The following is a 15,022-nucleotide window of genomic DNA, read 5'->3' on the forward strand; positions in this document are numbered from 1 at the left end:
GGCGTCTTAACCCCTCTGCAGTGCCACAAATCCAACTCAATGGTGTAACGTTGGAAAATGTTGATCACTTCTCCTACCTGGGCAGTTATCTTTCCACAAGGGCCGACATTGATGCCAAAATCCAGCATCGCCTGAGCTCTGCAAGTGCAGAGTGTTTGAGGACTGGAACATTTGCAGGGAAACCAAAATCCTTGTTTACAAAGCAATTGTACTACCAACCTTACTATATGCTTGTGAAACATGGACCACTTATAAACGCCATCTCCAACTCCTTGAAAAATTCCATCAACGGTGTCTCTGAAAAGTTTTACACTGGAAGAAGCAAAGATCACCAGTGTCGAAGCAATGCTTCTTCAACATCAACTTCGTTGGACTGGTCATGTTGTGCGGAGGCCTGATTCTCATCTTCCAAAGCAGCTGCTCTATTCTGAATTTGAAAATGGAAAGCGTAATGCTGGTGGTCAACAAAAGAGGTTGAAAGACTCTCTCAAGGCAAACCTTAAAAAGTGTAGCACAAACACCAACAATTGGGAAACACTGGCCTGCGAGCGCTCCAGGTGGAGAACAGCCTTAACCAAAGGTGTCATGGGTGTAGAAAGAACGGAGAAGAAGAAGAAGAAGAAGAAAAAGAAGAAGAAGAAGATGATGATGAAGAAGAAGATGATGAAGATGATGATGAAGAAGAGGAGGAGGAGTTTGGATTTGATATCCCGCTTTTCACTACCCGAAGGAGTCTCCAAGCGGCTCACATTCTCCTTTCCCTTCCTCCCCCGCAACAAACACTCTGTGAGGTGAGTGGGGCTGAGAGACTTCAAAGAAGTGTGACTAGCCCAAGGTCACCCAGCAGCTGCATGTGGAGGAGCGGAGACACGAACCCGGTTCACCAGATTACAAGTCAACCACTCTTAACCACTACACCACACTGGAGCCGACATGGGAGTTGGGGTGCGAGTGAGCTGTGGAGGAGCAAGCTGATGGCTAGCTTAGCAGAGGCTGTTTTTATTCACAAGATATGCAAAACCAGCAAGATACATTCAGGGCTTTGCCCTTTACACTTCTCCAATCCCGAACCCCCAGGTGTTGCCTAGTTATCAACGCAACTTGCTCCACTACGTCATGTTCCCATTACAGGGGGAAATGAGCAATACCTTTGCAAAGGAGGTGAAGGTCAGGACACGGAACACTGCTGAGGAGACAAAAGGTCAAGAAGTGGGCATGGCGGATAGACAGCTGCGGCTTGTCTTATGATGCAGGGGAGGGTGTGCCCCCACCCTGCGACGCCATCCCTACAATGGGCTTTGAAGACACTCAAACTCAGGCCGCAAGGGAGAAACGTGCTAAGAGGAAGGCACGCTTGGCAAACCCTCACCAGGATCAACTCCTGCCTGGAAACCAATGTCCCCACTGTGGAAGGATGTGTGGGTCCAGAATTGGCCTCCACAGTCTCTTACAGACTCATTGTTAAAGCTGTGTTTATGGAAGACAATCTTACGCAGCTACGAGGGATCGCCAAAGAAAGACTGTTGTAGATACTATGTATTTTTGCCATCTTTATTTTTAGAGCTTCTTATGATTTATGAGTTTGGCCAAACTGCGGGAGGCAGTGGAAGACAGGAGGGCCTGGCGTGCTCTGGTCCATGGGGTCACGAAGAGTCGGACACGACTGAACGACTGAACAACAACAATGATTTATGTGAAAATTGTTCAACAACAACATGCTGTAGTATTCTTTACTTCCAATTATGGGTGAAGTGGTGAGGACAGGAGAGGGGAGCCCTGAACCCAGGACTAGACTCAGTTTTATCCAGAGAGGCTGGCAGGGATCCACAAGGGAGGGGCTCTCCCCATCACCTCTCGTTGTTAAGATGTTTGCACACAACTCAGCAAAGGGCAGGCAATGTGCTGGAATACTGTCTCCTACCGGAATGACTGTGATGCATTTTGTGCGGGGGACGTTGATGTTCTGCAAGTTATCGATTACATGTGGGTTGTTCTTTTGTATCTGCAGCATCTCTTATTTCCGCCTCTGAATGACAGGTATTCAAAATATGTGCTATCAGTTCGATTGATTCAGAATTCATACACCAGAGGCGTTTGCTGGGATTATCAAACTACTCTCTGCCCGGATCTTCACACCTTGCCTTGCTCCTACTTTAAGTGAGCTGTTTTTGTTGCTGCCCATCGATTCCACTGGCAGACCCTTGGCCAGGTGGGGGAAAGGGTGGGGTATCTGGAAAGGGGAAGATGGTGACGCTAACTTTTTGCCTTCGTGTTCTTACCTTTTAAAATAACTAATTTGGTTTGCACATGAAGGTACAAATTATTACTCAAATAAAACAAGTGGAAGGGGGGAATAGTTTCTTTAAGAGAGCCACAGGATTTCTCCTGACTATAAAAGCCAGATCCAAGAGGTGGATTTTGTGAGTGAGTGAGAGAGACTTGCGGGCGACCCAGCGAGAGGTGCTCAGACAAAAGCGCACACTCACACTCTTGGATGACATGGTTTTAATAAAAATTACGACAGAATAATAAATGTACAGTTCAAATCAACATGCTAAAATATCTAATGCCATTCAGACAGCAGCCCCATGCAGCCCCCGCTTCCCCTCTTCTTAAGATCAGTAGCCCTCTCCGACAGAAATCCCTTTAAAGTTAAAACTTAAAATGTACTAAACATTTCACCCTTTTTGTGCAATGACTTGTGCAAAAAAGCTGTTTTCCACCACATTAGTTTACAAAATACTCCCCTCAAAATAAAAAACGGAAGACACCCAGAAAATAAAAAAAGCACACAGATAAATGAGCAATTAATAAACGTACTACCGAGAAGCTCGTGTGCTGGGTGTGGTTGTGGTCGTTTCGGGGCCACGAAGTGGTGGTCTGACTGCTTCTAAGACGTGCTATGTGGTTGAGACCCAACGCCTGGTGCAAGCCACTTTTCAAACGATTTCCAGGTTTGTGGCGAATTATGCCGTCGCGGTTGCAGCGCTCAGAAGGCGGCTCCACCAAAAATGGGCCATGAGAGCTGGCTCTTGCGATGGTCTGTGTGTCAAACCAAAAGGACGGGCACTATTTGCTTCCAGAGGCCCCATCGAAACCAGGAGGCCCCAGGAGAGCAGAGGCCAGACTCTCAGATGGTGGCACTAAAGCATTTCTTCGAGATCCACCAGCTTGCTTCCTTACAACCACCCCAGTACAGTCACATTTGCAAGCCCTTAATGGAAACGGTTTCTGCAGGAACAAAGAGCCTGGCTTTTAAAAAAAAAACCAATAACAATTAAAAAATACCTACCTACAAAAGGAATATTTAAAAACAAAAACAAAAAACACGAACAGCAACAATACAATGGAGAGGTTTTTTTTTTCTTTTTTCCCTTGTGAGTTTGAAAAGTGGGGTCAGATTTAACCCAAGTGCAAAAACAGCAAAGAACTTTTGCTTTGATCTCCAGCAAAGTGTCGACAGGAAGGATGTGGGCAGGAGAGGTCCCTGCGAAGGAGGGGGCTGCGGAGGAAAGCCCCCCCCCCCTCTAGAGCAGCTACAAGCCCCTGCAGGCGGCCCAGGGCACTTGCATTTCGCCAGTCCTGAGCAGCCTGGACCAAGGCGCCTTTGCCCCCCTGAGGGGCTGCATGGCAGACTCCAAGAGGGCTGCCCCAGGACCCCCCCCCACCTGCAATTCTGCAGGGAATGCCTGGGCACCACCCTCTAATCCCCCCCCCCCCGGCAGGTTTCTGCTCGGACTGCCTGGGTGGCCAAAGGCTGGCGGCTGTTCTCCACACCCAGCCCTTATTCTCCTATTAATAATGATACTTCTCACCTGTCTCTCTCTCGGTATCAGACAATGAACTGCGGGGGGGGGGGGGCAATTCATTCATGGGAATTTCCTTTTTAAAAAACCAGAAAACGTCCCCCCACTTTGCTTTTTCTAAAGGAAGTCGACACACTCTCGCTCACTCTGCCGCAATGATTAATTCCCTTTTGAAGGGGTGGGACTGCACTGCTTGGAACAAAACGCTAATTGGGAGCAGAGCACCAAAATTCCATTTCTCATCCCCATTATGTGATGGGCGGTTTGGAGAATGGACCCTCCTGAAAGCGGACACTCAGAACAAATATCTCTCCCTGCCCCCCTCATGCCAACCAGCCTTTTCTCCGGACCAGGGCCAGGAGGGGTTCAGTTTGGACTGCTCTGCAGATCCGGCAACCCTCTTTCAATCGAGTACCGTAGAGGCTGGAAGGCGGGCCTGGTCGGAGGTTGCAGGATGTTTGTGGCTGGCTGGGGTCTCCAGCGGGGTCTCCCTTCTGGCTTCTTCTCAGGAAAGCAAAAGGAATGATGGGTTGGCTCCTGGCACAAACCAAGGCCTCACCTGGAAGCAGCCAGCTTGGGAACTGGGAAGCCTTCGAATCACAGGCCTGCCTGCTGTCCGGCTCTCCCCCTTTTCAGTGCTGTAACTACACCCAGGACAGGAGCCCCAGCCACCCCCAGCCCAGGTGAGCTGGTGTCAGTTTTGCAGAGATCTGCTTCACACACCCCCTTGCTCCTCCCATCCCCTGTCGCCGGCTTCACCCCACCCCATGCCAAAGAGACCTGGGCAGAAGTTCACAATGGAACGGAACGAAGACTCAACAATGGAGGGACAAATCTACCTGCACCAAATCAGCTGGAGGGAAAGATGCTCTCGCCGAGATGAGTCCCTTTCGTGCCCCCAAATGTAAGAGGGCGTGGAACACCTGCGGCTGCTGCGTCCAAAAGGAACTTGAGCCGGAAATGGCCATCAAATTCTCCCCCACAGGTGATGTCTGGCTAGAGGGGGGAGTTTCCGGGGGATGCGGGAGAAACATCCAAGTCAAAAACATCGGCTGGACCCAAAGCCACCCCCCCAACCTCTCCTGCCTTTGGCAGTGGAAAGAGCACAGGGACAGCAGCGGACAAGGCAAAATGGTGGTGGGGATTCACGTGGCCCTCTAGCCAGGGAGGTTTTTTGGCATCCACTCCGTCTACAGACATCATCTCACAGCATGCACACAAACAAACGCCTGCTTCTGTTGGGCTTTTGTCTTCCATTGGTGTCCTGACTGACTCCGATGCCTGCAAGGATTGTGCAGAAATTTGGGACCACCAGATATTTTACTTCAGGAGGCCCAGTAAGAAGGCCCCCCCACCCCTTTGAGGGCTCAAGGGAGCTCAGGGCAGGGAGCAACCCCCCCCCCCATGCCACTAGGAACATTTCCTGCATGAGTGTAACTGGATAGGACAGGAATGGTGCCCTGCAATGGGGGGGAGCCCCCCTTCCCATTTTTTCCAACGGGCGCTGCCCCCCTGTGCCACCCATGGCTGGACAAGCTGCCTATTGGCACTCGGCTGGCAACCCACCTTTCCTAGCCTGGTGTAAGCAGAGCTGCCCAGTGGCTCATGCCCCCCAGTTTCCCACTGGGGCCACAAGCTTGGCACAAACCAGCCATCCCCTTTCCCAGGCAGGGAAAGAGAGGGCTCAGGGGGCTGGGAAGGGCCCCTCCTTCTGGCTGTGAGATTTTGCTAGGGTAAGGTTTTATTTTAAAGGAATATTCTTCCACCTCATTCCCACAAGCCCCGTGGCTGCCCCTCCGTAGCTGCAGGCAGCATGGAAGGAAAATGTAGTTTCAAGGCAGACCTGCTTACAAAGTGGGGCTCAGGCACCCCTAATGCAGACAAACCCTTAAAAATGCACCCCTAGGGGACGCTGCTGAACTCACAGGCAAATAAACATTTAAAAATAGGGTCAGGACAAAAGGCCAGGGGAAGCCATTGCCCCGGGTAAGATGGGCAAGGCAGCGGAAGGAAAACAGCACAGCCCCCCAATCTGGGGGCCAGTCTGAGCCACAAAAGCTATATGGGGAAGGGGTTGATCTCAGCAGATCCCCTTGCTTGCAAACAGAGCCTGCACCGAAATTACACTGCTCAAATATCTCCATTCCCCATTCTTAATGAACTGACTGTAGGCCTGCAGTGAGAAGAGAATTGAAATTCAATTTGCAAACAGCCAGAGTTGAAAGGGTGTGTGTGTGTGTGTGTAAGGTGTGTGTCTCTCTGCTCTCCCAGGAAGTGTAAGGGCCAATTCACTCAGCTGTTTCCCTCTGGAGAAGTGACCGCCCCACCCCAGCTGTCAGTAGTGATGTCACAAAGGGATGCTCTGAACATCCCAATGCGCTGCTTTCTGGAAAATACAAAGCAGGCTGTTGGGGGCACAGGTGATGCCAGCTGCCTTGCCAAGATGCCCAGCAATGGAGGCTTCGCGATGCAAACATACCCCATTCACCACCAGCCAGCCATGGGAAGGGACCCTTAGCCGATCCTCCTGCCACAGCCACTCCCCAAACAACCAATTCCACACTGCAGGCAAATTAAACGTCTCTTTGCTGAGGCACGTTTGGAACCCCAACCCTTAAAAAAAAAACAAAGAACGACGCTGTCAGCAAACACCAGACCAATGGACCCACTGGTATTTGGCTCCTGGAAGGAGTTTACGGGGCTTTGGGCTCCTGGATCATGTCCCAGTCTTGACGAAGAGGCCTCAAATCCTGGAAAGGGGACGATGACGCAGGAACAGTTGGTGCCTCGCAGGCCCTTGCCTCTCCTTCCCCTCCAGCGGCCACGTTTGTCCACGAGGAAGGGCTCCACGAGGAGGGCGGGCAGTGCCAGGACAAGCCTCCTCTCCTCTGTGTGCCGCTGGGCATGCCCCACCCAGGCAGCCACGTGGCCCTGCCCGACCCCCACCTCATGAGTGGTGGGTGTTGATGAGGCCTCGCAGCTGCTTGGCCACCGTGTCGATCAGCTTCTGCTTGTCCCGCTCGTTCTTCCGGAACTGCGCAAAGACATTGTTCTTGCGGCTCGTGTCCTTCATCCTGCGCAGGGAGGGAAAGCAAGAGCATCACGGCCTTGCAGGCAGAAAGGCTGCCCAGGTGTCTGGCCTCCAGGGCTCCCACTGCCCAGAGCAATGCCACCTGGTGCCCCTGCTGCATGCCCCTTCTGCTGCTGGGGAAGGGGCACCTGAGAGAGACAGAGTCCCCTTCACCCAGGAAGGGACCATCCAGGTGCCAAAGGGGTCCTATTCTTCTCCCTCCCTCCAAACGTGGGGCCCTGCCACCCATAAAGCTACAGGATTGCCTTTCGCCACGTGCGCCCAATCGACCGCAGATCTGGCTCTGCCACAGGTGCCACAAACACCTGTTCTGCATTTGTAAGAACTCTGTTTTAATAGAAATTTGGAACTCCCTGCCTGTGGACACCAGGCGGGTGCCTTCACTGTGGGATGTGATACATAAGTAGCAGTCAAAGACAACATTCCTTGTTTTCCTAGAGTGGACATGCAAGGGGATGTTTGGTCCAGTCAGTGAAAAACTTCCTGTTTCCTCCTGGACTGGGACATAGTTCCTCTTGCATGTGACTAGAGGTGGGCGTGACCTTATCTGTGCAGGTAACAAAAGCACAAGGCACACAGCCGACCTCCCTTCTTTTCCATCTTCCTTTTGTTGTGTGAACGGCAGTGACTGCCAGTCTACAGCCACTGGGATGAGATCCACATGTATATACTTTGTAACTAAGTCTGCCTTCTGGGATCCAACTGTGAACAGAATGTGAGTAAACTACTTTTATATACTTTACACAAGGTTGTGGCGTGTTTGTTCTTTTAAGAGGGATATAAGGGAACTTACCAGGTCACTAATATTGAGAGGCTTAAACAAGCCTGCAACCAGCCAACCGCTGTGCGTTTAAAAGGGGAATGTTAAAACTTTGCTAAGTTATGGAACTTGCTAGCACAAGTTAGGAAGAATATTAATAAATAATATATCTTCTCCTGCCTCCCTGAACATTCCCACATTCACTGTACTCTTTCTGGCGCCTGCTAAAAGCCTTTCCATTTAAAAAAGCCTACACAGACATTTAGAAAGCTGGTGGAAATATTAATCTGTTTTTAGTGAATCATTATTCTAAATTCCTGAAAGTCATAAATTATTGTTGGTTTTCCTACGGGATAATGCTACAGCTTTACATTTTCTGTAAACCACCGCAAGCTTTTTTTTTTTAAATCAAATGCTGTATAAGTTTTATGAAATAACAATAACACTTCTAATGGACAAAGCAAATCAGGGTCTGCCCCTGTTTCCAGACAGGGGGCTATTCCTGCCCCTGAGGATTCAGCCCTCAGCTCTCTGCACTGCCCAGGACGGGCGGGTGATTTGTGAGGACCTGAGGGTGCAACTGGGTTGTGGTGGCTCTCTGGGCTGTTAAGAGGGAATTGATACCACAAATCAGATCCGCTGCCCTCCAGATCCCATGAATTCAGTAGGGCACCCATTGATGAAAGGTGCACGAGACAGATTTCTGAAGGCATGAAGTGGGCTTCCTTAGAGAAGAGAGAGGGCTCAGGAAAACCTCTTAGGCCAGTGGTTTCCAACCAGTGTGCCGTGGCCCCCTGGGGTGCCTTGAATGCTGGTCGGGGTGCCGTGGGCAACACTGGCCTCTGTCCCTCTTTCCTTCTCTGCCTCCTCTGATGCCCTGTTGCATCTCTGCCCCTCAAAGGTGTGCACAGACGTTTATTGCAGCAGCCCTGGCCATAAGCTCTGCAGGTGAATGGTGCCTGTGTGAGGCACCTCGCTTTGGGGCAGGGTGGGGGGCAGCTCAGAGACCAAGGACAGCAGCAGCAGCAGCAGCAGCAGCAGCAGCAGCAGCAGCTGCCCAGAGGATTCCCGAGGAGAGGGGAGAGGAGAGGAGGGCATACTCTGCAAGGGAAGGTGTTCAAAAAAGGGTGAGAGGCTGCCAGCTCTGCGTGCAAGAGGTGACCTAACTGGGCTCCTGAGCCCCACAGCAGAGCCACAGAAAGAATGTAGTTGGTGAAGGGAGCCGTGGACCCAAGAAGGTTGAAATCCTCAGTCTTAGGCCCTTACTTCGTCTCCAACCACTCAGCAGCTGCAGCCCCCAGAAAAAGGGGTCAACAGCAAACTTCTCTTGAACATATCCATCTTTTATTTGGGTGTGGATTTTTTGACATTAAGTAGTGTGGTCCTGGCTGCCTACTAACGCTCATTTTTAAACTTCTGAGTAGGGAAACTGCCTTCACGCATGGGGTGGGAAATGCCAAGCCTAGCCCAACCCAGCACCTTCCAGACATTTCGGTCAAGCTGACTGTAAGTCATGGGAGTTGAAGGCTCTGGACTGGGCTAGGCGTCCCCACACCAGGCAACCCACCATCGGAACATCAGGAATCAATTATGGGATTGGTGGGGGACATCCGAGTGTGTGCTTGAAGCCTGATGAAAGGGTCTTGGTCCCCAGCTGGGTCTCCCTGTGGGGCTATCGGGCTACAAATAACAGCACAGGTAGGAGGAAATTAATGGCCAGGCGCCTTTGCCAAAACCCTCATCAAACCGCCCCCACGTTTCGTTGGGAGCTCATCTCTAAAGACAGAGCAGCCCTGGTTGAAATTGCTATCCCGCTTGAAACGGCAATTAGTGGGTTGGAGATGATAAAGTTACCAGGAGGGGCTGCTTCTAGAAGGACCTAGCGCCTTTCGGCCACTGAGTGCTCCACTTGAATTGCACCACAAAAGGACTCACAGGGAAGAAAACTAAAGGAGCCCCCAAACGAGCCACATACTTACTCTCGCGATATCCTGTGGAGGTGAGGAAGGAGAAAGAGAGAGAGGGAGAAACCGAGAGAGGAGTTAAGAAGTGGCTTCTCTGGCCATTGGCCGCCTGGGCAAATCTACTCCAGTGACCCTGCAAGCCATTCTGGTCCCGAGAGATGGAGGGAGGGAGGGAGGGAGGTGAGATGACCGAGCAGCAAGGATCCGCCCCCAGCAGCCAAGCCGGGACTTCGACACGCATGCTCTGAGCTGGGCCCCGGAGCAGCTGAGCGAGAGGGGAATGCGGCAAAGGGTCTCTGGGGAGAAGCATGGCGCCATTTTGCCCAGGGCGGCTCCTCTGCCCAAGCCAGGAAGCATCACCGAGGTGGGCTGGCAAAAGGACGAGCAGCACAAAGGAAGGAAGTCGGAGCAGGTTGTCAGGCTCTTGGGAAGTGTTGCCCTTTGAAAGGTGTCCATTATGACTTCTGGGGACTGGCCCAGGGCTTGCCCACCTGCCAAAGTTGGCCGGTGGGACGTGGGGGGAGATAAAGATGTGGTCCACTGGGCCAAAAGTCATACTGGTGCCACTGCAAAGTACCCACCATCCTCCCCAAAACTGATTGGCTGCTGCCCAATCAAAGAGAGAAGGGCAGGGATCCCGTTCCTCAACACCCAGCTGTGTGGAATTGAGAACAACTTTTCAAATCCAGCCTGCCAAACCACCAGGAAAGGCAAAGATGCACCTCCTGGTGACACCGGCAGTGGCGAGAGCGAATTCAGCAGGAGGGGGAGACATTAAATGGTGCCATTAAGAGGGACTTCGTATACTTGGTCAATCTGTACCCTCTCCAAGAACTGGGCATCTCACACACAAGGAAGACGACCAGCGGCGGCAGCGGCGGCGGCAGGGAAATCACCCCTGCGCAAGACACACAGAACAGCACAAACACATCATAGCCGTGGCAAGAGGCAGATGGCAAGGGGTGCTCAGCAGACCAGCAGCCTCAGAGCAAGCAGCAGCAGCAGCAGCAGCAGCCACCCTCCTCCCTCCTGGAAGCACAGGCCAGGCAGCGGAGGCGATGGAAGGAGCCACCAGAGGGAACGCGGCTGCTTGTCAAAGCAGGAGGAGCCAGGACACCATCGGAAGAAAGTCTCAGTCGAGGCACTTACTTTTCCAGCAAGATCAGCGCTGTTGTGGGATTCACGCGAAGGTATTTGCAGGTCGGCTGCCCATAGTCGGCCAGGTATGTAGACCAATCCCACTGGAGAAACAGATCTAAGAGCTGAAACACACAGAGAGAAACAGGTCACAGCTCAGAGCAACACGGGAGGGCACACGTTCGGAGATGAAACACGGCCTCCAGAGGAGGGACTGCTGATGCCCTTGGCTCATGGGCTTCAGACCCTGCCCCCTGCCCCAATGCCTTATCCCCACAGGGCTGTTAGGAGGGTCACTGGCAAGGATGCTTGGAGAACTGGGATATTCCTTTCGGGGAAGGGGGCTGGGCAGGGTCAGCAAGGGTGAGTGTGTGGCCCCCCCACCCCCAATTATGTAATTCTTTCCGACCCAAGGCAGTCTGCACTCACAAAGCGCTGCAGGCAGGGATGCAAAAGGAAAGGAGGATCCGGTTCGGTGTGTTTCTCCTCCCAAGGGGAGCAAGCAGGTGGTCAGGCCTGGGCTGTGGGGTTGGGGCAGTGGAAGGGAAAGATGACTGGCACAGGAAACCAGGGGCAAAGTTGGGCTGAGCGGGAGGAACAGAGGACCAGCAATCCAGGGGGCAAAAAAGGCTCCCTGAAAAGCCAAGCGCCACAGAGGGGGGGTTCCCCTACCCAGAGGCAGCCTGGTGCAGGGAGAGGAACAGAAGCTCTGCATCCTAAAGGAAGTGCACGTCCCTTGGTCTGATGACTTGGGGGGTAAAAGGGCATAGATGAGCAAAGGTGTCTAATTTTCACTTAGAGGAAAGTTTATTTGTGTTTTCAAAGGTTAACTGTTACACCACAAACTGGAAATCTCTACGCATGAGCCTTGGGCTCCTCAGGAAAACACCTTTCCCTCGGGGACAGGGCCCCAAAGAAGAAAAATCAAGCTGGCAATGGCCAGAGCTGTGCAGGTGCCATTTGAGGCACCACCCTGCCCTTCCTTGCTGCAGTCAAACAGCTTTTGCCAAGCTGATGCCTGCCAGGAGTTCCGTACTACAACTCTGTAAGGGCCAATGGGACCTGCAGTATAGCAGGGGGCACCAGGCTTGGGAATGTGGCACTGGAGTTTCTTACAGCACAGTGCGCAGGAGGAGAGGGGGTGGCAGAAAGGGGTGGTGGTGGCACTGCGCAGGGCTGGCGCTCAGTGTGCAGAAGCCCAGAGAACGGGGTGACAGCCTCCAGCCTCCCGGTAACAACTAAGCAGAGTCTAGACATTGCAAGCCGTGCATTTTGGACACCCTCAGATGCGGCTGCAGAGGAGCCAGGGTGAGGCCAATCTGGCGATTGTGGTGTCCCCTGTTCTGCGCCAACAGGCGCCCTCCCCCAGCGCATCCCCCCCCCCAGGAGCAGAGAGCAGCTTCCTCCTCGGGCACGAAGGGGAGAGGCAGTGATGGATGGCCTGTGTGTTTTACAGCCGCTGAGCCCTATCCATCTTGTGGACACGCGGCCTCTGGCGTTGCGATGCCCCCGAGCGAGGGCTCCTTCCTTCCCCTCGCGCAGGGCGGCTGCTGCGCTCGCAGAGCAACCAGAGGGGCGGGAAGTTCTTTCGCCAGGAACTCTGACAATGCAAGACGATTTATCTGTCACATAAATGTGGTTTTATTGGTTTTACTGTTTAAACTTTTCACCTCCGCAACTAAATCGGGTGCAGCGGGGGGGGGGGGGGGAGGAGAGAAGAGCCTTTTGCACAAGGGCATCCCTGAAGCCCAGGCTCCTCCACGCATTCTGGCAGCCGCCTTCTGGGGCAGATTCCAAAATAAAAATATGCAAATACCATTAATTCTTCAAACCAGAGAGTCGGCAGTGCAGCACCATAAATCAAACTTGACAGCCCAGAGCGCACGGGGGGGGGGGGGAGCCGCAGTTTGCAAGTTCAGTGGGGGCTGCGTGGCTCAAGCGCTGCGGCGGAGGCTGCCGGTGTTTCTGCATGCAGAGAGACGTGCAGGAGGGACGGCGGTGACCGTAAACCTGCTGCATGTCAGGGAGACAAGGCGGCTGGGTGGGTGGGTGGGGGACCTGGGATGGGGAAGAGAGGGAGAGGTCCCAGAGAGTTCAAGGTGTTTTCGTTGCCAGATCGTCCGTCAGAAGCTCTTCCAAGACCTGGGATTGCACTCTCAGGGCCAGAGGGCCTTCAATTGCAACCTTCCGTTGCAGCAGACCCCGTCCCTCAAACTGACTGACACCCCCCAACTTTACCCTCCAACTTGGATGTCTTTAAAAGAGGATCGGGTCCATTCATGAAGGAGACTGACGGCTACTAGCCTTGGCGACTATGCTCTGGTTGGAAGCAGCGGTGCTCTTAAACCCAGTTGGTTTTTAAAGCACAGGAGGGGTGAGGGCTCTTATGCTCAGATCCTGCTTGCATCTGGCTGGCTAGCCACTGCGAGAACAAGATGCTGGACTAAATGGGCCACTGGCCCGATCCCGCAAGGCTCTTCGTAGGTCCAGCCCTTCATTGTGCTACAGTCAGGAAACCAGAGCCATCTTCCAGGGGCCAAGCAGCGCAGGTCCCTCCCCACGTCTCCTTATGAGGAGGGGCAAGGGTGTGCCTGGGCCCAATCCCTTGAAAAGCAGCCTCGACACTCACTCACTCACTCGTGGCCCTGAAACACTCCTTCCTCCTGGTCACAGCACACCAACCTCCCTTCCAAAGCCCCCCAGCCTTTGCCCCATCGCTGGCGGCAGGAGCCGATGGCAAAGGGCGGCTTCCCAGAGTCACATGAACATTTGGAAAAGGGGAGAGGGGGGAGGAGGTTTGCATGCGAGTAACAAAGTGCAAGAATCCCATTAAGCACAATGCAATTAGCTTGCATTGAATACATCAATCTCTCTGCCAGCTCGGCACTGGCACATCGATGCAGGTTTGGTTCAAACAGTACCAGCCACAATTAAAAGCTCTCCAGCCCAGAGACATCCCAGGTGGATCTACAATGGCCTTCCAATCGCGGAGCTACTCCCTGCCACGTCATCCCCATCCAGGAGACCACCCACAGCCAGGGAGACCCGTTATTGCCAAATCCACGACTCTAAATCAAGCATCGTTTCAGCCAGAACTGCAAGGAGAAACTCATTGTCCTGCCTGGCCCTGACCTGATCCCAGACATGCAGTCTTTGGAGGGTGAGCCAGCTACCCCACAGCTCGGGGAGCAGACAGGGCTCCCCAGAACCAATGCTGAGGACCCCTGGGAGGTCCTGTCCGGAGAAGGTCGTGGAGCCACACTCCAAGCATGAACGCCGGCATCGAAAGTTCTGGTCCCGACCAAGGAGCGAAGCCACAGCATGTGTCCACAGGCCCAGGGTTGATGTGTGAGGCTCCCATATTAAGGGCCTCCTCATGAGTAAGTGACGCCCTTAAATACCTTCCCCACCAGCAGTTGTGGATTGGGGCACAGTCTAAGAAGCCAGAGGATATGAGGCCTCCCTCTTGAGCCTTCTGTTTGCAGGAAGCAACATGAGTCTTGAGCTCCTTGTTCCGAGGCCGGTCTCATCTCCTTCGACCCCAGACTGTGGCCTGAACTTGACCCTGGATGACGAGTTGGGCCGAGGCCAGTTCTCAGCGCTTGACCTCAGCTTGCCTGGACCCCAGAGCACACTTTGCCCTTGTTGGTGGTGATTTTGGGAAGAGGCTTAATCTATTTGGAACTGGGATCCAGCGCCCCCCCCCCATGACAGCACCCATGGGAGCATGGCGCCCCTGCACAGCAAGTGGGCAGTGAGTCCACACTGGTGAGCCCCCTGCCCAAAACAGGGGTGACTGGTCTCCCAGAGAAAATCACTGGTGGAAAAGAGGATAAATGGAGAGCTTAACCAGAGTGAGGAAGAATGAAAAACCTTGCAACGTGATTCATTGCCAACCACCAGGCCGCCAATTCCAGTCCATTGCAATTAGCAGATGAAAAGGCAGCCTGGAAGCAAACAATTGATCTCTCGGAGGTGAAGCCTTTGGGTCTTTTCTGGTTTCCGTGAAGCTTCCTCCCCAAGGCTGAGCAGACTCGTCCCCAGCTTCATCTTTTGCGGCTCCGGATGCATGTCTGAGACCTCCTTAGGGCCTTGTAAGCCGTCGCTCTTCCCACAACCAGGAGAAGGGACACCCGATTAGCTACGGACACCCTAAAACTCTGGCAACGCCTCCCCACCCCCCACCCACTGGTTGTCCCAAGGGCTTTACAATTAAAGGCCAGTTCGCACATCACACATTTTAGGTGTGCACACTTAGAGAAAT

The 15,022-nt window shown here is 53.1% G+C and overlaps 1 protein-coding gene across 2 annotated transcripts in view; it reads right to left on the bottom strand.

Annotated features, from left to right (window-relative positions):
* Positions 1–6,447: 6,447 nt before the first annotated feature.
* Positions 6,448–15,022, bottom strand: part of EXOC6B (exocyst complex component 6B) — a 223,965-nt gene continuing 215,390 nt past the window's right edge. Inside the window, exons 21-23 of one of the 2 annotated variants that reach the window (XM_033161125.1) lie at positions 10,771–10,883; positions 9,637–9,648; positions 6,448–6,880 (exon numbers count right to left, since the gene is read on the bottom strand). In XM_033161125.1, the coding sequence (XP_033017016.1) occupies positions 6,754–6,880; positions 9,637–9,648; positions 10,771–10,883 (252 nt within the window). In that variant the 3' untranslated portion in view covers positions 6,448–6,753. The remainder of the gene's footprint in view (positions 6,881–9,636; positions 9,649–10,770; positions 10,884–15,022) is intronic. The other variant, XM_033161126.1, reaches the window with a different exon arrangement.

The sequence above is a fragment of the Lacerta agilis genome, chromosome 9, assembly GCF_009819535.1.
Source record: "Lacerta agilis isolate rLacAgi1 chromosome 9, rLacAgi1.pri, whole genome shotgun sequence".
NCBI lineage: Eukaryota > Metazoa > Chordata > Lepidosauria > Squamata > Lacertidae > Lacerta > Lacerta agilis.